Here is a 24,676-nt window from a genome sequence, read left to right on the forward strand (position 1 = left end):
CAGGCCCTGAATAAGCAGCCTCTGCTTGTTCTCATTTAGAGTTAGGGGTGTCTTTGTTTCGACAATTGTTAAGTCCCCAAAAAGTACCCCCAAAGCTCTTCTAACTAACTTTATTCTCCTTCAGGAACGTCTTGGTCCTGCTAGGCCCTTTGCATATCCATATACATTTTAGAATGAGGTTTTCACTGTACACAAAGTCTGCTTGGTTTTTTTATTGGGATTGAATTCGACTTTTACACCAGTCAGGGAACCGTAGAAATCTTAACAACACGGAGTCTTGGAATCCATGGAGATGGTATAGATTTCCATCCATTTATATGTTTTCCATTTCTCTCGGCAGTGTTTTCTAGTTTCCAGTGTAGAAGATTCATACATCTCGTCTTAGATTTATGCCTTGGTATTTGGTGCTTTTGGATGCTATGATCAACGGCATTTTAAATTCTCTTATTTGTCACATTTCATTGATTCTGTAATGATTTCTTGTGCATTTCATGATGTATGTGTGAGAGAGAAATGTGCATTCATTGGAATATGGCTTGCAAGAACTCTTTAACATCTACATTCTAAATGATTTCTTTAGTGAAGATTGGTGTCTGCTTCCACCAGATCACTCCTGGCACTTACACATTTGAGGCTTAAAACTGTGATATGGGACCACATGGGCCATATAATTTCTGATGACCAATTTACCACCCAGATTGTGATCATTAGGTTTCCTTTGCTTTATGCACAAGTTTCAGATGGCACTTCCATTTTTCAGACCAAGGCTTGGGGGTTCTGTTCTCAGAAGTAGACCCCTTCAGTGACAGGCTTGTGGAAGACACCTCCAGGCACCTCTAGACATTTCTCCCAGTGCTAGATAAGTTCAGGGACGTGTGGTCATAGGTCATAACACCTGATTCTTAGGCACATGAGCTCAGATTTAGTGGGGGCGGGGGGGAAGTATGTTTACATTCTATCTGTTGTTGTACAGTTCCTCTACTGGGAGAAATTGCTGCAGCCTACAGATGCCCTTAATGCTGGAAACGGAGTCTCTTGCCTTTCAAAAATATTCTTTACTTAATGTTTCCATGATTCACAAATGACTAGGTGACAGCGCACCATGTAGTTACTAAATGTTTCCCCTATAATTTCTTCTTCTTTCTTTAAACCGGGAGCTTTTGATGAAAAAATGGTTGCACTCAAAAACTAAAGAAGGGCATTTATAAAGCTGAAGAAAACTAATGCTAGAATCTTGTTGTCTGAAGAAGTTTGTTTAGATTTAAATGTACTAAAGTACGCTACAAAAAGAAAAATCCTTTGCACTTCCCTGTACAACTACAAGTAATTAGAAAAGATTTCAAAAAAAGATTTTTGTATGCAAAACTGTTTTGTATGCAAAATTGTTTTGTATACATCTCTAAACAATTTAAGTCTTCTGAGTTTAAAATCACATTGCAAATACATAGAGATCCCTGTAAGTTATTTTTAATTTCATGTTTGATAAATATTGAGCAGCATTATTCTTTATACACAAAGATATCTTTCCAGTGTGCTGATTCCCTCTCTGTGCTCCAGTAATAGCGGTGATTAATCCGATAGCTCAGAACATTACCTCTTCAATGTGTAGTATGCGTGTTATAAATCATATTTTCATATTTTTATTTTCTATTCACTGACTTCTTCAAATGTTTCTGGCTTACAAGAAGTTCTTTCTCTATATTTCTTTCAGCGTCTCTGTTAAATGTTTTCCATGGTTTGTAAACCATGAAAAATGTTGGAAAAGTTGATTTCATGGGTGATGGCATCATTAGCAATGTGGACATACAAGCTTTATGTTACTCAATCCCCTCCCTCCCTCCCTCCCATAATGGAAACCCAAGACATGTACGCTGGGTAGCTCCGAGTCCACTGTGGCTTGGGTACCATATTAAGGAGCCTATGGCTTCCATCCAGTTTTGTCAAGACCAGTTCATATGCGTGTGCTTTGTCTGTGGCTAAAGCCTCCGTTTAAACCGTGGTCAGCTACCACAATCCCTGTTTCACTGGCTGTAAACTGCTCTTGTTGCGTGCGTGCGTATGGACATAAATCAGTCCCTACCCCGTCATGTGCTTTCTGCTCCATGTACTCCAAGGGGCATGGACTGCAGGAGTGCATGCCCTCCACAGTTATGCACAAGGCATACAGTAGGCGCTCAAATAGATGTCTGTGTAATGGGTAAAGGTGACGATGCATAGCCATGGTTTTCAGCTCCTCACATGAATGCATTTTTTTATCCTAATCTGAAGAAAGCAGGGACACATCTGCATGCCCGCTGTGTCCTTGTAATGGTGGGTGTGGCCCTTGGAGCTCCTCCTGCCTGGTGCTTACTCCCTGCCCGCCCCAAGAGAAGTGGGATGGTTATCTGGCGGCAAGAGGCATGCTTCAGCCAGCTCTGCTTGTTCCCCTTTCTCCTGGGAGTCGGCAGCCCTGCCATTCTCTCTTTTCCCACATAGGGGGTCTTAAGAGGTCAGTCTCAGAAGGGGAACCTGCCTCAGCCCCATGCTGGCTGGAAATGAATGGGGCAGGTCTGATTCGGGGTCAGTGCTGAGGTTGCCCCTGACAAAAGCCACCTTCTCCAATATCTGCTACATCGATGTCGATAAAGGTGACATTTTTGGTCCCCATAGGCATATTTTTCTTAATTCAGAATTTTGATAGGGAGGAGGGGTGCTATTACTCAGACTCCAAAGATGATCTCATTTCCTGTGATTTCTTAAGAATCTTCTGGTAGGTACTCCATTAAGAACAACAGTATCCTTTGTATGCACAAAACAATCTGTATATGCACACCATATAGTTAAGTGTCTGTGTGTGTGCAAGGGGACTGGGTATTTCTCTATTTCATTCCTAAAATTGTAGCATTCCCAAGACGAGAATGATGCTGGTATCAGACACAAAACTCTCATTTATGTCTTATTTAGAATGATGGTTCTTTCTTTCTCTCTTCCTTCCATGTAATATAGTCAACAAACCATTACCTGGGTGCTGCCGTCTTTTTTCTCATTTTGTGACAGCTCTTATGCATGAGTCATACCTTTAAAATCCAATAACCCTTAGAATTAAGAGTAAATTATATAAACTTCCATGAATGACAAAAAAGCATTGTGTATATCAGTCAGAATGTCAGCTATCTAAATAAAACATGACACCCAAATTATGTTTACATAGAGGGTCATAGGCCAGTAGCTCAGAATGGAAACACAATTTGTTTAATAGAATCAACTGTGATTATGAATAAATTTTATAATCTGCAGGCCCATGCTGTGTTTCTTGAGGTAACTTTTTGAAACTGCTTAAAATTAGGCAAGTGTGGATTAAAAAATAGCAACTTGTTATACCTCTGGGATACTTACTATCAGATGAATAATTCTATGAATGTTGATGAGATTCATAGACGTGAAATATTATAGGATTTGATTTCTTTTAATATGTGAGAGTTAACTGACTGACCTTATGAAGGTTCTTGAAAATAATTCGCAAAGACTATCTTGCAGAGCAGAAAGTTAATTGCCTCCTGTTCTGAAAATCTGTCTTCTACGTATTTCTCTCTATGATCGATGTTCATGTTTGTATACAGCCTTTAATAGAAACACTAAACAACTTCAGCTACTTGAAATGACCTTGGGAAGCAAAAGGGAAAAGAGAAGTGACATGGCTTACAGCGACGATCTCCACACCCCAAGTCACATGGATGGAAACAAATTCCTGGGAGCTGAATTCTAAGAAAAAGTGTCAGCTCTCTCACACCTACACTAATGAAGAGACGCAATGCTAACAGGGATTCTGGAGAAAATGCCATCCATCTGTACATCCATCCATCCATCCATCATCCATCCTTCCATCCATCATTTATCCATCCATCCATCCATCCATCCATCCATCCATCCATATTCACATCCATCCACCCACCCAACCATCTATCCATCCACCCATCCATCTGCCCATCTTCTCATCCATCCATCCATCCATCCATCCACCCACCCATCCAACCATCCATCCATGCATCCGTCCATCCATCATCCATACATCCATCCAGTCACCCATCCCCATCCATCCATCCATCTATCCATCCATGCATCCATCCATCCATCCATCCATCTATCCATCCATCCATCCATCCATCCATCATCCATCCATCCATCCATCCATCCATCATCCATCCATCCACCCATCCATCCATCCATCATCCATCCATCCACCCACCCATCCATCCATCCATCATCCATCCATCCATCCATCCATCCATCATCCATCCATCCATCCATCCATCCATCATCCATCCATCCACCCACCCACCCATCCATCCATCCATCCATCCACCCACCCATCCATCCATCCATCTATCCATCCATGCATGCGTCCATCCATCATCCATCCATCCATCCATCCATCCATCCTCCATCCATCCACCCACCCATCCTTCCATCATCCTTCCTTCCATCCATCATTTATCCATCCATCCATCCATCCATTCATCCATCCATCCATCCATCATCCGTCCATCATTTATCCATCCATCCATCATCTATCTATCTATCCTTCCATCCAACCATCCACGAGTATCTACCATCTTTACAGACCCAGCTGACATAGTCTTTACACCCCTTCCCCTTATTCCCATCCTCCCTTACCCCAGAAAAATCTGGAACCCAAATTTGGTTTTAACGTTCACCTCTATGTCTTTAAAATGTCTCTATGGATTAGGTTTTCAGAAATAATATGGGGACATTCTTTGCATGATTACAGACTTTATAGACATCCCATTGTGCATACCTTCCTGTTATTTGCCATCCCCCCCCCCCAGGTTTGTGTTAGAGTGTTTTGCGTGTTAGTCTATCTGGAGTTGATTCATTTGATCTGCTAAACACGTCTTTCAGGTGTGAATATCCAGCCCACGCCTCTGCTTCTCTATTGGTGAAAAATTAAGTTTCCAGTCTACTGCTGTTCCAGTAAATACCTCAAGGAAGCTTTCTGCACATGTCAGTGTGAACACAGATATGAGTGGTTCTTCGACATACATAATTAGGAATGAAATTTCTGCCTTAGAGAGTAGATCATTATATTGCTTTCCAATGTAGATTTTGAATCAGCTCTTAACAATTGACGTCGGCAGAACTTTTTAATATTTGCCAATCAGACGGTCATGAAATATGAACTTATTGGAGTTTCGGGTTGCCCTCCCCTGATTACAGGGGCAAATATCTTTCCATATGTTTATTAGACATTTAAATATCCTTTCCTGAGAACTTCCTATCCATATTCTTTGCCCATCTTTCTCCTTTAGTTTTGGGGTTTTTTTAATTGACATTTATATACACAGACTAAAATACACATGTATTATTGATAGTAAATATATCATGTAATATATATTTTTATAATAGGTTTCCTGTATGATGTGTATTTATGTAATGTGTGCCCTAGTTGTCTATTATTGATAAAAAAAACCTTCATCAGTTTCATGCACAAAAAAACAGTATCCTCTGTGGGTTTTTATTTATATGTTTTGTTTATTCTTGGTTGTTAAAGTTATGGCTAAATAATTTTTTTTTGTCGCAAGGCTACACATATATCGATCGTTTCCTTCTTGATATCTTGTGTTTGTATTGGTTAGCTATAGTTTACTACTCAGAGTCATGACCACATGTTAATATATTTTCTTCTAGAAGTTCTAAAGTGTTTTTCCCTTTCAAGTACAATGAGTTATATTTTCTTTCAAAATAACACGTCTTCAAAACCACAACTTCTGTTTAGCCATCATCCGGTCAGAAAATCAGTATGTGACAAGTGTTATCAGAGTCGGAGAATAGAAATGAAATGTACATAACATGCTCAGGCTTAATCACTAATAAAATAAAGATAATCACTGTAAGTCTAATCTATCATTAACAAACTGAACAGGAGCAGACATAGACGTGAGACAAGTTGAGTGTGTTTCAACGAGGCAAGCATGTTGATATCACCCACTTGCCATTGTGCCAGCACTTGGCACCGCAGAGCGCTGAGCTAGGAGAGAGGAGAGCTCCCAGTTAATCTCACATGCAAATCCCTCCTGTTTAAGGGTTTAGGACACACTTATGCTGAAGCCTAGCTGGGGCCTTCCCTAGATCATTTTCCTCTAATTCCAGCAAAAGCCACCATGTACTAATAATGTCTTTCATCCCAGGTACATCCTCAGTGACCGAGGTGGGCTGTGTAACTAAACTTGGTTTCTTACAGCTGTTCTGTCCACTGACATTTTGTCACAGACATTATTCTCTGTCATTCTGAATCAGTTTACAAGGGTCCAATCGATGCTGGGTAAATAAATAAATGTTGTGTTTTTGAGCCAGTTCAGTGATCCAAGCGGAGGTAATTGTATTACTCAATGGAGGCTCTATCTCTTATCACTGGACAGATGGAAGCATCCTGTGGTTAAGGCGCACTTTGCTTCTGTTAAGGGCCAGATATTTCTTACAATGCTTGTAAGAAACCCACGTTACCCTCCCCCCTGTGAGATGGGCTGCAGCCAGTCTGGGAAATCTGGGAAAATGTGAACGATGAAAGACCTACTTCCTTCCATGCCTGTCCTCTAGTTTTCTTACTGCAGGTATCTGGGGCATTGGTTCAAGATATCTGTGTCCGGTCATGGTGTCCAGTGAGGTCAGCGTGGACAGTAGGCGGTGGAGGTGGAGGGAAGCTCCTGGTGACTGTCACGGTGCTGCTGCCGCAGACACACCCGGATCACACTCCTCTTAGGCACCCTGGGCTAGGATCCTGGGCTCCCAGGGAGGGGAAGCCAGCACGGCAGTGAGGAGCAGGGCAGTAGGTCCCCTGATGCAGGGGCTTGAGGAAAACTGCTAAAAGGCAAGTTGTGGGCACCCAGAGTTGGCAAAAGGGATCAGCTGGGAACGTGGCACAGCAGTACGTGTCGAACTGCAAATCCATTTACCAATGGATGTGGCAGGAATTCAGTCTGTGGCAAACTGAAGACTTAAAAAAGAGAGAGAGAGAGAAAAAAAAATGCACTACAAAATCCATCTCCAGCTCAACTATTCCTTGCAAGGAAAATCATATTATTGTTGATGTTTTTCTCAACCATCATCCTTGAAGAAAATTATCCACTCACCGAATGTCCTTTTAAAAACAGATTCCGTCAGCCATGTGTGGCTGATTGAATCTGGAGTTCGTAGGAGGGAAATTGGTTGATCCGAGAAGACAGAGGGGACTTAATTTGGGGGAAATTATTGAAGAGATTTATGTAGTGGCAGAAATGGCTAAAACTTGGAAAGCAGCCAAAAAGAGCTGCATCAGAGGGATTAAAAGGAAATCAATACGCCGGTGAACAGGTTGCCTGCAAAGAAAACAGCATCCTTTGAAGTGTCATCTGGAAGCCACAACAGCATTTCAACGGGAAAATAATTCAGGGGCACATTATTTTTCCCTGATGAAAAGTTTTAACAAGTAAGGATTCAGTCATGGAGTTTTACCTTGATGCTCTTTTAATTTTTTTATACCAGCCAGGAACAGTCTGACAGTTTGTACAAGAGCTACTTTATATCTGGAGTTTTCATTCCTTATCAACCTTTGACACTGTAAGGCCAGAGAAGGCAGATTACAGTGCACGAGACGAAACCTGTCCACCGCCTGCTTTTGTTGATAAAGTTTTATTGGAGGGCCACGAAACCCATCGCTTTCTATATTGCCTGCAGAGCTATGAGAGCAGAGATGTGTAGTTGTGACCCAGACCACATGGGCCACAAAACCTAAAACAGTTAGTCTCTGGCCCTTTATGAGGGGTTTGCTGCCCTGCACTGGGGCAAAGGGAAATTCCAAAAGTCAACACGGCTTCCTTCTCTCCTCAGCTGCGTTGTTCAATATCCTGGGAGGGTACGAAAGTCGGAACTCATCTCAAGAAGTACAATATGTGCCACTGTCTAATCTTGTGCTTAAAAGTCTCCAAATTGTTGAAAAGAGGGGAAAGCATTATCTGCTGCTTTGAGCAGGGATTTATCTCTGGGTAACAAAGTGATGGATGAATTGTATTTTATTCTTTATACATGTATGTTTTTTGCTATTTAACAAGAGACATGCAAGTATATCCTCTATAATAAAATATATATATGTATATATATATATTTTAAACCTAGAAACTTGTAAAAATCTCAGAAAAGAATTATTTCTCCCCAGTCAGTATGGGGTGGGGTTGGGTCTCGGGCACAAATCAACATGTAAGGAGTATCTTCCGTGTTAAGATAATCTTACGTATACTCCACAATGATGTGATGTTATGATTTATAATAAAGACCAAATAGTTATTTGCCTTTGTGATGATTCCCGGCCCAGAGCTTGTAAGACCCTTTGAACATCCTAAGGCATTAGAACAATAAAGGTGTTTCTTATGTGAATGAGGTAACTTTGGGAATGCACCTAAGGATGGCGTGGTTAGGAAACTAACCTTAAATAGAGGGTCAGAACTTTCAGTCCCAACCCCGAGGCCTCCAGGGAGGCTGTGAGGGGGGTTAGGGGTCAAATCAGTTGCCAATGGCCAACTATGTAGCCAACAGTGTGTATGGTAAGGAGGCTGCTCTTAAAACCCAACAGGAGGGGGTTTAGAGAGCTTCCTGGTTGGTGAATGCAAATAGCTGTGGGGAGGGTGGCTCACCTGGAGAGGTCATGGCATCTCCAGGTCCTTTCAGCACACCCCTGGCCCTCTGCGTCTCTTCCGTCTGATGTTCCTTTCACCATAAGCTGGTGATCTAGTCAATAAAATGTTTCTCTGACTTCAGTGAGCTTCTCTAGAAAATCAGTCAAACCCAGGGTAGGGGTCATGGAAACCTCAGATCTATACTGTCTTCAGAATGACAGGTGAGATAACCTGGACTGGGATTGGCAATTGAAGTTGGGGGTGGGGAGAATGGTTTGGAAGGACTGAACCTTTGACCCTCTGGGATTGATGCTATTTCCTAGATAGCATCAGAATTGAGTTGAGTTGTGGGACCGCCAGCTGGTATCCAAGAATTGTTTCATGGTGTGGAGAAGAAAACCACACACACTAGGACTGGTGACCAGAATCTTATAGAACAGTAATTTCCTGGATTGAATATTATCATTGTTAGTTCTGAAGACCTGAGTAATTTTTCCAATATGACTGTGTTTGCGAGGGAAGATTAAGAGTTGGATCTAAACCTGACTTTCATGTTTATGGTCTGTTCACTGTGTCACATATAAACATTATCAAGTACTACATGAACCTGAAACATTAAATGCAAAGAAAAAAATACATTACTAACACGTCAAGAGCACCAGGCGCTCCTCTTGGGGCATTATATATTACCAGAAAAGATACGTTTTTCTAGATAAATATGCTAACAAATAATAAAGAGTAATTGAAGTAATTTTATGGTGATAATCTCCATTACAAATGTGTGTACTAGGTGGGTGTTCATATTCGTAAGTAAACAATTGGAGGTTTTTTGATAAACATTTGATTATGGGGTATTATTTTCACAAGTGTTAAATTAGATCAGATGCTGGTCTGGTGCACTTCAAAGAGGGTTAGTAAGGATTTTCTAGAACAGTAGTTCCAAATTTGTTGTCTGTTCAAGGCTATCTTTGTGAGAAAAAACTATGTGTCCACTAGCAAACAGCTGAGTACATTGGAAAATTCAGCAGATTTGACTTATTTCTGTACCACAGAACTTTTCAGGGCCTTTACCAGATTATTGTTCTTTGTGAATATTGAGGATAGCGTGGTTTTGGGAAAGTGTGGAGACATTTTTCATTTGCCACAATCAAAAGGTGGTGGTGGTATTATTATTATCCAGTGGTTGGGGACCAGGGATCTTGCAGAACATCAAGTACTACCCAGGGTAGCTCCCCAGCAAAGAGTTACTCAGCCCCAAATATTGATAGTGCAAAGTTGAGAAACCTTGGATTTGGAAAGACCGAGAAAGCTGTACTAATGTCCTGTCATCGTATCTCATGCTCTGACCTGGAGGTACTTCCCAGAACTCCACGGATCTACAAAATGCTGCTAGAGGGAATGCATCCAGGACCGTGGGGTCGTGTCTCTGTGATCCGTGACTTGTTGACGCATGTCTGCATGAGAACTGGAGACGTCCCTGTGAACCAACTTAGCATCTGAAGCTTTCCGGAGGCAAGCCTTTCTGGGAACATCTGGTCAACCAGTGCAGACCCAGTATTGTCAGGTTTGTACTGAAAGACTCCTAACAAACACCCCCTACGAGAAGAAGATGCCTAGAAAAAGCAGTCGCCCTATTAATGGTGATCGTAGGAGGGAAATAAGGATTTTGAGTGATTCATTTCCAAAAGTTGTTTCCAGCCCTCTTTAAAGACACAAAGATCAACTTTAGAAGGAGAAAGTTTCTGCCCCCGAGGGATAATAATAAAGGTTGTGAAGGTTAACTAAAGAGATGTCCAGGTTTATCAGGCATTTTTCCTGGAGCTCAGTGATTCTAGAATAAGAAGGGAGCCCGTCACTAAGACAGGACATGCCCTGGGGCACAAGCCAAAGCAGTGGAGGGATGCCATGACCCTGTTTTACACGGAGACAGGAAGCCCTCTCCCATCTTCTGCCGCCCTAGGCTGTGGTTCACTGCCCAGGGTGGGCTTCAGTTGTGTTCTGTGCCTCTAGGGTGGTTCCTGGCAGTGAGCAGGAGACGTCAGTGGTGGGGACCATGACCCAGACGTGGGAAAGCTGCGTCCGGTGTGGACAGGGCATGTGTGTTGCATTGTGCTGGCAGGAGCGATTTGTTTCTGAGTTTGTGTGAGATGATCATCTTGCCTTCTTAGCACAGCTGTAAAAGGCTGAATAACTCGGATGACGACAGTGAACCAGTGAAACATGCCTTGTTGTATCAGGAGGCTTTCCAGTTGACTTGGGAAAACAGAACTAAGAGAATTCAGTTTAGATTATGATTAAATCAAATATGGACACATAGAAGGATAAACTGGAGAGAAACAAAAGTAGGGAATGTTACAGAGCTTTAGAAAATGTCTAAATGACTTAGAGTAACTTCTTATCTGGCAGGACGTGCAAATGACAGGTGGTTACAATGATAGTAACTATTAGTAAACATAAACAGTAGGAATTGTTAGTAAAAAGAATGTGCATACAGTTCTTTCTTCTATGCCTTGTCCACCATTGTGTTCCTCCCATGTTTCTTCATTCCATGTGTGTTAATTGAGCACCTATTGTTCTGATTCTGGACCCAAAGTTGGGAATATAAAAGTGAATGAAGCACATTCCCTGCCCTCTGAAGTTCATAAGCCATATGAGCAACAGGCACATTCAGGAAAGAACAACATACTAATGGCCATTCTGCCATGCTAGATGCTGTGGTTTTTTTGGACAGAGATGGGATGATTTTTAATTAAGTCAGGGGAGTGAATTGTGGGCTCCACTGGGCTTTTATCTGACAGCAGAGGTGGATATGAACAGGCTGTTCAAAGGAAATAGAGAGATGCAAACATAACGTCGTAAATGTCCACAGCGTGTGTCAGCTGCCTGCCGGACGTTTAGTGGGGCTGACGTGGCTGACCTTCAGAAGTAGGCCGAGGGAAGTGGCAGGTGGGGCATTTCATCAAAGGCCTGCAAAGCCATGCACGTGGGGATAAACAGTCAACATACCTGAGTAACACTTGTCTTTTACATTATTTTAATTTCATTTTCGTCAACAAAGACTTGATATATATACATTTTTTTCCAATTCAGGTGAAAAAATGTTCTTTCTTTGCCATTGTCTTCTTTACCTTTCTATTCACCAAGAAGTGAACCCATTCACAGGTGAAATGAAGCCCAAGAGATTCAAATACCCCAAAACCCATCCTCTGTGCATAGTAATTTCCTGGTCGGCGGGGAGCAAGGCCATCTTTCAGAAGGACCGGAGTTGCTGGCAGCCATTAGCTTGAACCAAACATCCCCCCATATGCTGGATGCAAATCCACTTGTCTTCCAGAGACGAGACCCCAAAGAAAGCAGTAGGTTTCGGGACCCCTGGGTGGTCACGCGACCTCAGATGGTCAAGTCATTGTGCTTAGCTCTTCTCTACCTGCCAATAGTTGTGCTCGCGTTTGTGTCTCCCCCAACTCAAAGATGAAGAATTAGGCAAGATGAAAAAAAAAAAAAAGAATTAGGCAAGACGAAATGATGTTTCAAAGTCACACAGCCCATGCTGCCTGCAGGGGAAGAGCTTCAGTAAACCTCAAGGTTTCAGGCACCTGGAATTCCCGAAGTGTGCGATCTGGCTCATCACACGTGGCTCTGGGATTTGGCAATGGTTGATTTCATGCAAAATAGAAGAGGGAAGAATTGTATTTAATAGGAGCACAACATGTTCAGAAAATCCATAACCTGTTGTGTTGCATTTATAGGAAACTGATTGCTTTTCTGTATCCAGTGTACGAAGTGAGGTGGGATTTGTGGATAGATGGACAGGTAGCAAAAGATGGAGGTGCTGGACTTTTCTGGAACCTCAAGACACTAAGCCGCGGAGAGAGCAAAATGAGAATAATCCATCCTCAAATGGCTCCTTTAATCTGGAGTAGGGAGTGTATGTTCCTCACACCGATCCATCTGAATCGGTTGGTGAACGATATCAGATTGATTCAGAAACAGTATGATAACCAAAGATACTTCTCAGTTTGTTTATTAATACTTCCTTGTTTAAGGGTACCTGAAGCCTGACTGAAGTATTTCCTGGGACAACTGGTATCGGAAGTACTGCATTTTCTTTCTAAAATGCAAATTCTTTGAATTAAAAAAAAATAAGCTATTTGGAAGTAAAATTATTCAAACCCTTTGGTTCATAGCTGAACACTATACGTATTTTTCCAAAATTCAGTGGCATTTATAAAAATCATGTGAATTTCATTTACATGCAAGTAATCTTATTTACTTACTAGTATGTTATGTTGTACCTAGCATACTCTGGAACCTTAAGGAGTCGGACTGTGGAAATGGCAACTTTTGCCCATCTCTTTATTAAGAAATAGGTACTTCTGTATCCACAATTTTTCCTCTGGACCTGCCTAATTTAGCAGGCGTTTCCATGGGAGAATTGCTGGGCTGCAGCAGGGCAGGGACCCCGCTGGTTTTTAATTTAGCCTTTGCTAGAAAGCTGGGGTTTTTGTTATAGTGACGGGCACTGTATGGATACTTAAACAAAGATAAGACATTTCTTATGGTGCTTTTTTGAACGGTTAGGATAATCTTGCTCATATCATGTCTTACCAAACAGAACAAAGCTTATGATCATTCGGTTCATCAACAGCCCATTAAAATGGGGACTCATATCAAATGATGGCTGCATCCTTTAAACATACATCATTTCCAACTCATAGTGCAGGAAAATGACCGAGTTGGTAAATTCTACATTTTGTGTAGCATCCCCTGAGTCCCAGTTCAATCATATTGTATCTATATCTGTCTCTATATCTATCTTTATAGATATCCCAGCGACCACTCTGTTTCCCAGGAATGGAGCCTGTTTGCAAATTAGCCAGAATATTTTATGGAACAAGTGGTTCTGCTGATTATCCTGACGAGATGATTAAATCCAGGTCATTGTAGAGAACTTCCACTGTGATAATAAAACTAATAATTCCTTATTTGGGTATTTGTTATTCCTTGTACTACCTGTAAGTTCGGAATCCTGGAACACAGCAGAGAATTTTAGGAATGAGACATCCTAAACTTGAGATGATGTTTTTAGTCACATTCTTTGGACTTGACCTTGAATTATTATGAATTGCTAATTCATACTACGTGTGCTGCAGGCAGGAACTTGCAAGGACAGAGGCTCTCTTTTGTTCTTTCCGTCCTGTGATCATATATTGATTTTACTCCAAAACTGTCTGGTCATGTTCCCCAGGCAGGAAGCTTCACAAATGTCAAACAAACACAACATGACATGATAGGGCAAAATTTGTGTTTCCGTCCCTCTGTTCACAGAATGAAAAGAGAGAGAAAATTTTGAACTAAAGAGAATATTGAGCAAGATGTTTCCAACTCTTGTGCAGGCAGATGATCCAGGTTTGAAAACATTACGTTTTGCACCCCATCCCCTGAGTCCCGGTCCTGAACAAGTAGGCTTATTTCATGAAAGAGAGCTCAATGCACAAGCAGTGGTTACAGGAAAGGAGTAAGACTTCCCCGAAGTTGTCTTCCTTGGGCTTTTCATTTCCTTCTCTAATGTGTACTATGATTTCTTTGACTAACCAATTGATGATTGGTTTAACTAACCAATTTAGAATGCTACTTAACTTTCCTCTATTCAAACAAAAAAATGTGTGAGTATGTGTAACTCTGGGGAGAAGAAATTCCAGAGCAAAATACCTCTAAAACCGAAATCAGTCAAAGGGAGAAATAAACTTTAAAACCTGTTTATTGCTTACAAGCAGCGGTCTGGGGTCGTTTCTCTCTCCTGCTCCGGCCGAAGCAAACGAGACCTCCCCCAAACCTCTCAGGTTCAGATAAGCCCTGGGTCGCCCAGGTAATTACCCACTGGTATGGAGATGAACTACTTCTCTCCGCCCCTTAGGAACGCCTGTTCATATGGACATACGCTAACGCCAGGTGAGAGATGCTAGAATACTACAGTTGTACCCACAGTATGTTTGTACGTCTGTACATTTGTCTGATTATATTCTAGAAGGTAAACTCCTCAGGTGGAATTCATGAGTAGATGGACACGCGACTTTAAGATTTGGGTATCTTTTTCCAACTGTTCTTCTGTATACATCCATTCACACTGTATCCTGATATAACGTAATACGGACATTTTTCATCGATGTCAATCCAGTTGTTGGAACAGGGACATTTTTTTGATCCAAATGCATGAGGAAACTCCTTTTTTAAACTCAACTCATTCATTTAAAACATAAATGCATGAAAGATTTTCCTTCATTGCCACAGGTGGACTTTCCCCACCTCCGCCCATTATTCTCATGATTCTTGGTGAACTTGTAGGTTGTCTGAAACTAAGTATGTTTTTGTTAAATTTTAATTGAAAAGTAGGGTCCATAACTGAGGAAAAGTAAAATGTTTGGAGACTATACAACTATTTATTTGTTGGGGAACTTTTAGCTCTGAGTCTAGGGAACTGAACAAAATTGTTAATATAGCTCAAAAGTAGAGGCCTTTGGGTTCAATGTTCTCTATTGAGCTCCTTATTGTTATGGAGAAGATACAAACATTAGGATGACTTAAGCATTTACAATTTTCCTAACAAAACACCATTCCATCTATTTTGGTTATTAATATTTATTGGGCATGTCTGCATAGAAAGAACAAAGGTAGCCCAATGATTCTTTGAAATCAAATGAATGATTAGCATGAAATAAAAACTGAAAGTTTTCTAAAGCCAAATGAAATAAACAGATGTTAAAAATTTGAGATATATGTTATAAAGAAAGTGTTCCCTAGGCATAAGAGTGAGAAATAGCATTCTACCTGCAATTTCAGTAAAATCTGTTTACACGGCGTGACCAGAATGTATTTAAATGCTTCTTTCACCTCCAACCTCCCTGAGTTTGATGGACAGGCTGAGACTGCATGACAGTTTATCAACTATAGTCTCAGTGGGGCTTGGTGGGTAACATTAGTGCACATTGCAGGACACTCTTTGAGGGATACCAATCCCTGTGACAAAGTTTCCAGCCACGTACAGGGTCACCCCAGTGAAAGAAATGCAAAAGAACTATTTAAGTGTTAAAGGGAATTAGACAGACACTAGGACAGCCTGTGTCCTGGAAGATAAGCATCACAGTAGAGAGGGTTGTCCTACAGGCCAGACCCTGGGGCGCGCATTCCTGGTAGGGCTTGGAAACAGATGCCTAAACAGCCAGGCAGAGAACCTTGACATGTGCAGCTTGTCCGGTGGGAACTCCAGGCGACCCCAGGCAGGTGTACTAAGCTTCAGTGCCCATCCTGTGTTGCCAGACTGTCTTCTGTTCACAAAGAGAGATGTCCTCGGTACTGACCGTGATGACCTGCCCCCTACCACTTGTTCCAAGCAGTCGTACTAAGACCACTGTCTTCTTACCATCATGTAGTGTATGTTTTCCTGAACCACAGACCAGCTTTGCAGCTCTCCAGAAATACACAGACCTATGTGAGCACCTCCAGCCAGACTGTCCCAGGTCTCCCTCTAACCAAAATGATTCTGGAAACCCTGTTCTGGAAAAACAAGGAAAGGAGGGTTCAGAGAGTCTCATCAGCATGTTCTGACGTTTTTTTTCTGACATGAATATCTTATCAGAGCCACTAGTGTTTGCCAACCACAGAAAACCTCTTGCACAGCTCAACAAAGCAAACAGCTCATTCATTACAGGGACACTCCAGCGTCCTGCAGAAACCTGAGGGAGTGTGGGCAGCTGCCCCTGGTGAGGAGCCAACGGTGCACAGCAAAGATTTTGGAAAACAGGTGTTAGCTCTCCCCACCCCCACAACCCCTTCCCACATGGTCTTGTAGAAAAAAATGTACTTCTCTGAAAGGAGGTAACAGATGGATATGCAGATTCTCTCTTGTTCAAAGATATTCAACTGTCCATTCAGCCCCCACCCCACAAAAAGGAACCGTTTTGCCTTCATTTATAATTCCTCTGCTTCATATAAATGTGTGCTTTTCCCCTACTTAGAGCCAGTTATGACATCTGGGTCTCTTGTTGATTAATGAGTAAAATAAAATCATCAGCATGTTTTTATTTTTCATTTGCATAAGAGACATGCTTTTCCTCTTATTCTGAAAATCCTCTTTCCCCTGTCCTGCTCTTACGGAGTCTGCATGCACTCACGGGAACGCAGTGGGTTCGTGCCCTGCTGCCTTTTGTGACCTCCGTTCAAAGGAACAGTGCCTCTAAATCTCCAGATTCCTGGTAGAGAAGAGAATGTCTGTATGTGTCTATCTGGTAGCATTCCACCCAGGCTACAATGAGGAATGTCCAGAGGTGAGCCCTCCAGTGCCCACATGTTTAATGGACACAGCACGGTCGGTTGGATATTAGAGAAGTTCTCAGGATTGTGTGTGTTTGTGTATGTGCGTGTGTGTGTGTGTGTCTGTGTGTTGCGAATGGTTGGGAATGGTTCTTGTCCTGAGCAGATATTCAAAAGGAGACTCTCATGGGTGTAATGGCTATAAACATAACTCGTACATGCCTTGTAGAATTAGGGTATCCATGAGCAGGATCGAGGAATAAGCCATATGCACTTATTCATCTCACAAAACTTCATCAAATTGTGTAAAGCCATTGCTAGAAGCGCTAGTGCAGAGCAGAGAGGCAAGGCACACACACGGCTCACTCTCATTCACGTTAGCGTGCGGTGTGCGCGGTAAAGAATGACAGGTAAATGTCCACGGGCTCCTGGAAAAGGACCAGATGACTTCCTGGTGGAGGGCATTAGATACGGCTTTATGGGCTATAGCAGTCACTGTGGACCCTAAATAAGAGACCAGGTGGGAACTCGGGTGGGGTATGGGGGTGTTGGGGGACAGCAGTACAGTACTGTGTATACATCAGGAATCTCTTTGTTGCTTAGAGCACACCCTTCTGTCAGAGAGACACCAGGACAGCTCAGTGTCCCCTACCAACTCCGCATCTCTTTAAATTGTAGCTGGATGGTGGATATGCAAAGTCTACAGAGCCCCTTAGAATTTTCTCCTGCCTGGGGAAAAGAGGTCGCCTGCATTTGCAATTCAATCCCTTTACCACAGGTGTGTCTTTGTCTTTTCTTTCAACAGATAGTAACATCTGCCTGCTTCCCTCCTATGACACGCATGGAATGAAATCTTTCACATATACTTATATTATATGTGCACAAGATCAAGGCTTTACCTTCCTCTGAAAATTTGTCTTTTATCAAGCCCATTGGCTCCACTCTTTTTTGTTGCAGTTTATCTTTCTGTGGTTAGGTACCAGGTTAGTGTCCCCTATTTCAAGAAACCATTTCCTATTCAAGGGATACTTTGAGATTCAAACTTCTGTCTCCAGAAGGAGGAATCCATCTGGCCCCATTTTGGTCGCAATGTTTGCCCCTGATCTGATTCATTAGCAGGATGTGGACCCCCTGATTGTGTGAGAGAGGAAATTTTAAGACAAAATGGGTTATCCGTATGTATTTTCTCTTACAACTGGGAGTCTCCCAATGGAGTCATTTCAGCCTAGTAAGTCCTTGATTAACCACTATGTGCCTGGAAGTTCTGGTTTATTTCATTAGCATAGGCAGGACCCTATATAATGCTGGTGCAAGATAAAGGCAAGGTGTAAGCCTCGATTTAGAGAAACCTAGAAATCCTTTTAATTGATGACATATTTTTTTTTTTTTTGCCCCTAGGAAACTTTCACACTGTGAATCTGATTCTAAGGTAGTTTAAATTTTAGGAGAAACAGCATTTGGAATTTGTTCTATCTCCAGCACCACATTTTTTAAATTATAGGAGTTCTTTTGCTTTAGGTTTGATATGATAAAAATTATTTCCCATTTCTCCTGGCTGTTTTATCCTCTTAACACTATGAAACCTTTTCTTGTTTACTCATTCCTCTGTGATTCTTGAGGTGAGGCAGCGACGTCAGATCCTTGCCATCCAGCCTGGGAGACGATTCGGTCCCCGTGTTCGTATGGAAGCATCTTAACAGTCAGTCTCAATCCTGAGGGCACAGAGGAGTCGAAAACACGCTGACAGAGGAAAATCGTTCAGTGTTGGGAAGACAGCACCCAACAAAGGGAATCTCAGTTCGAGGCACAAGTGTGACTAGCCTCTCACGCTAGCAGAGCAAAGCCAACAGGTTGGAATTTAAATAATTCTCTGATCCACTTCTACGGGGTGTAGGGGCAAGTGATACAAAAAATGGCTAAATAGGAAACACGAGCATAGGGAAGGGTCCAGATAATCCCGCAACCCCCTGGGGAAGCTGGGGAATCACTGGGCTTTAGCCCAGACCCAGAGCTCAATTAAAGAAAACCAGACAGCATTTTCTAAGTTCAGATTGCTTTCATCTCAAGTGGATATCAGCAGTTGGGAGACACAGGTGTTCTCCAAATCTCTCTGCATTGGAAGACACGAGTACGGAAACTGAAAACATTTGTGAAAGTCGGGAAACTGTAATTCAGATTTTTTTGTGGTCCTGCAAAATCAGTACTGTATTCCATCGTTTTGTTCCCTTGTCATGGAAGCTGACATCCTCCTCAAATACACGTTTTAAGTGAAAGTCCATCTCTTAAAGGGGAATGGCCATCCAGCAGAAGGAAACAGGCAAGGTAAGGAGGAACTTTTGTGTTTTCTTGGCCTTTTCCTTTAGAAGGAGAGACAGTCAAGAAGATGGTCAGGCTTTCAAACAATTGTGAACAGGCTACAAATGCATTTTTTGTGAGCAATTCGTCACGCATCCATTGAGTTCCGACGCTCATGAAACTGGCAACTAAAGATGAAGATACAACGGAAATAAACTCATGTTAATCACAATCTTGTAATCTCTTAGGAATTGGCTTGGACAGTCTATTCAATACTTAGGTATTCAGCATTTGATCCATAGCTCGTATCTTTCTCCAAATATGGCAACTCAACACCTCATATTTTCACTACATGGGCTCCTTAGTGGATTTCATGCCCTGTCACTCAGGGGTCCACTTTTCTGAGCTGGTAAATACTTCTGTGTGTCGACACTTAACATTTTGGAAACTTTATACATGAATATTATTTGTAACTTACAGAAAAGTTGCAAAAATAGTACACTGAAGTCCTGTAGACATTTTATATAGATTGACCAAGCATTTACATTTGGTTTCATTTGCATTCTCTCTCCCTCTATTTCTCTCTCTCTCTCCCTCTCTCTCTCTTTTTGTAAGTCCAGGCTCTTTTACTGCTAAATATTTCAGCGTATGTTTCTTAAGAAGAAAAAAGGCATCTTCCTATATAACTAAGGTACAATTATCAAAATCAAGAAATCAGACCTTAGAACAATACTATATTCTAATCCACATTCTGTACTCAGGTTGTGTCAATTTCCCCAATATGACGTATATTTCCAAGCCTCAGATCCTAATGTAAGATCACATGTTGCATTTAGTTTTCCTTTAATTTGGAAGGTCCTTAGCCAGTTATTTTTGGACTATCCCCCAGTGGCATTTGGTAACTTACATTCCATTGGGATATCCAGTTGATTTTGCATAGGATACAGAGTGATAGGGCCAAACCCGAAGATAACAGATTCAGTAGCCTGGGTCCTTAGAGACGACCTTGTGATTGGTAATGAATGTATCGATCTACTTACTGTGTCCCACACGGGCCTTCAGCCAGGAGGTCAGAAAGTAGGTTTTGTTAATGCGTCCAGGGCCTGCATGCTTAGCAGCAAACAGTTAACCACTGGAGAACAGGTTCACTGGAGGCAGTTGAAGGAGATTCTGCTCACTCCACAACCTACTTGTTCTAATGAGTTACAGATTGCAAAAGAAAATCAGGAACCCGATTTAATTTGATTAGGTTACCTCTGAGTCTCATAGGTTCTATGGTAAATATAGCCTGAATACTACATGTTATGAAAATGCAACAAAAGGAAACATAACTGAGAACTGGAAACAGTGATTCTTTAGGTTGTGTTAGATGTGGAATTGTGTCATGCCAGGCCACTTGGACACTTAATGTTTTGACAATAATTCATAATTGACATCAGGTACTGTCCCACCTTAGCCCAAGGCAGAAAGCTCAGGGGATGAGGGTCTTTGGATCAAAAGCAGAGCAGAGACCAAGTGTAACCCAGAAACACCTGTATAAAGACCAAACTGTGGTCAGAAGGAACTGATCATTTCCTTGAGCTATGCCTGTGTGTTTACTATTAAATGTCCAAGGGTAAACATTTCCAAGGGAGTCTATTTCATGGATTGTTATCTCCTTGTTTTTCTTAATAATTCCCATGTTAATATTCTGTAAATTAGCTGAGATAACCTTTATTAAAGGTTTATTAAAGAGTTTTATTAAAACTCTCCTAGTAGACATGCAGTATATGCTGGATGACACAGGTTCATAGACTTGGTGGTCCCATGGGTGACCATTTCCTCTTTGACCAAGTTTTGAAAATAAAAACTTCCTAAGACCAGTAGAGTCCCTGGAATTCCTAGGAGAGCTCCTCCTAGGTAAGCAAATCAATTCAACAAACAGATACAGGATGCTGTGCTAGCTATTTAGCTAGCAGGAAATCCAGTCCTGGGTCTAGGAGGCAGTGTATAAAGGGGAACGTGGCTAGAATCCTATAGCGGATGTTAGCAGGGACACGTCTGTGAGCAGCCCTGGGAGGCATGGTCAGAAATTGCATTTTTTTATAAGTTGAGTGAGAATCCACTATAGAAATAAGACACCACTCCATTTATCCATTTCTCTGCTGCTCTTATATATGTATCTCAAATACTTCTACTTTGTTCACAAAAGTAGAGCAGAAACAGAGGACTGAATACAGAGAGAGATGCTCAGACAAGGAAATGACTCGGTTATGATTCAACTGCAAATGCAACATTAAAATTTATAGTGGAATGCGTCAGGTTCGGTAATAGAGGACGAAGAGGCGAAGAAGACAAGATGACTGAGAATGAAGTTTTAATCTGCACCTGGGTGGAGGGAAACCAGATAGCAGCTGAACTTAGAAATGCCCACATCCCTTTTGCTCTGCAAACATTGAGCCACAGGGGTTGGCCTTGGGGAAGGGGGGAGAGTGTAAGGAAGGCAGGTGCATGGGGATGAAGACATGGACACAAGGCGGGCGGGGTGTCAGTGAAGATTGGGAGATGAGGGCTGGGTGCTAAGATCCAGAAGAATTGAATGTGTATCTATCTCAAGATCACGGTATGGAAGTAGGAAAACCATCAGTGTCAATAGCGACCAACCTCCTTTGATTTGCTTAGATTCCGTGTTCACTTCATTGGTGCCACAGCATTTGGCATAAATTCAGCACCTTCATACAACATCAGTTGATAATCGCACAGTTCCGTCGGTCAGAAGTCGTGGTGGCTTTGGTTGACTTCTCCGCTTAGGGTCTCAGATCCGAAAGCAAGGTGTTATCCGGGCTGGCCTTTTACCTGCAGGCTGTAGGGGACAATCGGCATCTAATCTCACTCAGGATATTGGCAGAATTCATTTCCATGGGATGGAGGACTGAGGTGCCTGGTGCATAGTCGGCTTCTACAGGCTGCCTGCCTTCCTTGGCTCATGCCCCCTCCACGTTCAAAGCAGTAATGCTATACCACATCCACCTTGTGCTTTGAAATGTCTCTGATTTCCTCTTTGTTCTCTGCTTTTAAGAGTTTATGGGATTTGATTGATCCTGCCTGGGTATCTTCTACGACAATCTTCCAATTTTAGGGTCAACCAATGAGTGACCTTAATTAGATCTGCCAAACCCCTTTTGCCATAGTCACACTCTCAGGGCTCAAGGCATGGGAACATGTTGGGAATCTGAATTCTCCAGACCGTAGATTTCAATCCTTGTGTTGTCCTTGCCTGAATGCATGATTTGGGGCAAATCTCTGCATTCCTGCGCTTCAGTGTTTTTAAATGTGAAATGAGGAAAATGATCCTCCATGCCATGGGGACGTTTGAAGAATGAAACACATTAATAGTTACATAATAACCAATAGACAACAATAACCAATAAACAATAATAACCAATGCATGCCCACTACATGTTAGTTGTTTTAAAGAGTAAAATATAAAGCCAGTGAGAATCAGAATCCAGATGAATTGCTGATCTGAAAAGAATGGGAATCCAGACTTGAGGTGCCTAGTCCGACTGAGGGTTCACACTGGATAATGGGCACAAAAAACAATTCCGCACCGCAGGGTAGGTGAGTTTAGTTCATAATCAAGCAAACAAGCAAATATGATGATTTCTCATAAAACTGAATGTTGATGGGAAAAAAAATCACACAAGATTCATCCAGGGAGAATTCCTAACTTAACTATGTCCTTATCTTCCAATTTCCTCCTTGGGAGAAGGCAAGCCGGTCTGACCAGGTAGATGCTGGGGGTGCAGCCCCTGTCTCATCTCTTCTTACCCAGGGGCCACACTCGGGATGCACACTGCACCCAGAATGAGCTGGAGGGTAGGGAAAACCATCTGGCCCCCACATTCTGCCCCTGGCTTTCTGTGGAAACTGATTCTCAATTCACAGACGGCCATCCACAGATCGCACTGTGCAAGGGTTTCAGAGACCGGCCATGAGCCTGGCATGATAGAAGGAAAAAGACTTTCCCACCCCTACATGCTAGAGACCTTAGAAATTTGTTATGCATGAGTCCAGACCTTTGATTCACTCTGCTTGGATTTTAACAGATATTTGCATAGTTTACATAATTTCATGATTTTAGTGGCTTGCTTTTTCTACTCTCCACGTTTAAAAAAGTATCTGCTTCACGGGAAGGTCTGCCTCAAGGACATATGAATTTTTTAAACTTGTACAGACATTTATTGAATGTCCTTAGAACAAGGAGGGCGAATAAATTGCCTTTTTTTTTTTTGGGTGCAGATAACCAACTATGCTTGTTCACAACCCAAAAGAAAGACATTGTGGGAAAATGAGGTCACTGAAGAACATTTCTTAAGCCTTAGAGAGGATGTAAACTTTTCTACACTACAGAACTGCTAAAAACAAAATAAAAAGAAGACATTTTTATTATATTTTTCTTTTCATTTCTGTGACTTCCATTAGCTCAAGTGCTTAGAAAAAGATACTGGTTCTGTGTACAGAAAATAATAGAGGATAACCCCTTTCTTATCTCAGCTACTTAAAAAAATTGCCAAATTTAAGAATTTCTTGAGGAAGGTAGTAAAAAAGTTGAACTGCATAGAAATATGCAAAATGCATGAAATATACATACTCATTGAAACATCATATATTTAATGATATATTGATATTTTTGATACATTATTAATATGTAACAATATATAATACATATTGTATGGAGAGCTTGATAATATAAAGTATTGTAATGCTATATATATAATGTATATAACATTGTATAGCTGTATTATAACAGTGCACATGTATATATATATAACATGCATTTTAATGTAATGTCATGTTATATATGTGTATATAATGCTTTATATGCAGATATGTGCATACATATATACATGTACGACTTGGGTTTGTCTAATATGAAAAGCAATGCCTCTTCCAATTTTTGTCAGCTGTTTGAGGCAATACCATGTCTAAATGGATCATGTTTAAATCCATTTATATGCCATTTATGTAAATGTGTAAGTAACTTTCCAAGAAATGGGATATTCAGGAAATTAATTTTTCTCTGTTTTGGGGCGACATCTTTCAATTGTGAGTTGACAGCAGAGAGAATTCCTGGAATCTTCCCTGAAGATAAACTGTTAGACCTTGTATGTCAACAGGCAGCACATACTGCATTTTACACAGCAGAATGCATTGTGTACACAGGAAAGAATTTTAAAAGTGCCAACCCCCTGTCTCCCAGCGGCATCCTGGCAGCTACCGTGTCATGGGGCTGACCCGGGCTCTCCGGCAGAGGGACCAGAGGTTTGAGTATCATCCTGGCTCAGTGCCCAGTGGGAAGCTGTGGCTGGGCTGGCAGTAGGCACTCTGTGGCATGGGCTGTGGTGCAGGACCCCAGCTCCTCCTGTCTTTCTCCTTCACGGGGT

At 41.7% G+C, this 24,676-nt stretch overlaps 1 protein-coding gene across 8 annotated transcripts in view; it reads left to right on the forward strand.

Annotated features, from left to right (window-relative positions):
• STS (steroid sulfatase) overlaps positions 1 to 24,676 on the forward strand; it is a 485,388-nt gene that overhangs the window by 207,927 nt on the left and 252,785 nt on the right. Inside the window, exon 10 of one of the 8 annotated variants that reach the window (XM_073227939.1) lies at positions 13,470 to 13,570. The exons of the other annotated variants lie outside the window; for them this stretch is intronic. Coding sequence (XP_073084040.1) covers positions 13,470 to 13,555 — 86 coding nt within the window. The 3' untranslated portion in view covers positions 13,556 to 13,570. Of the gene's footprint in view, positions 1 to 13,469; positions 13,571 to 24,676 lie in introns of those variants that run through there. 8 annotated transcript variants of the gene reach the window in all.

This window comes from Manis javanica, chromosome X, assembly GCF_040802235.1.
Source record: "Manis javanica isolate MJ-LG chromosome X, MJ_LKY, whole genome shotgun sequence".
In the NCBI taxonomy this organism is placed as follows: Eukaryota; Metazoa; Chordata; class Mammalia; order Pholidota; family Manidae; genus Manis; species Manis javanica.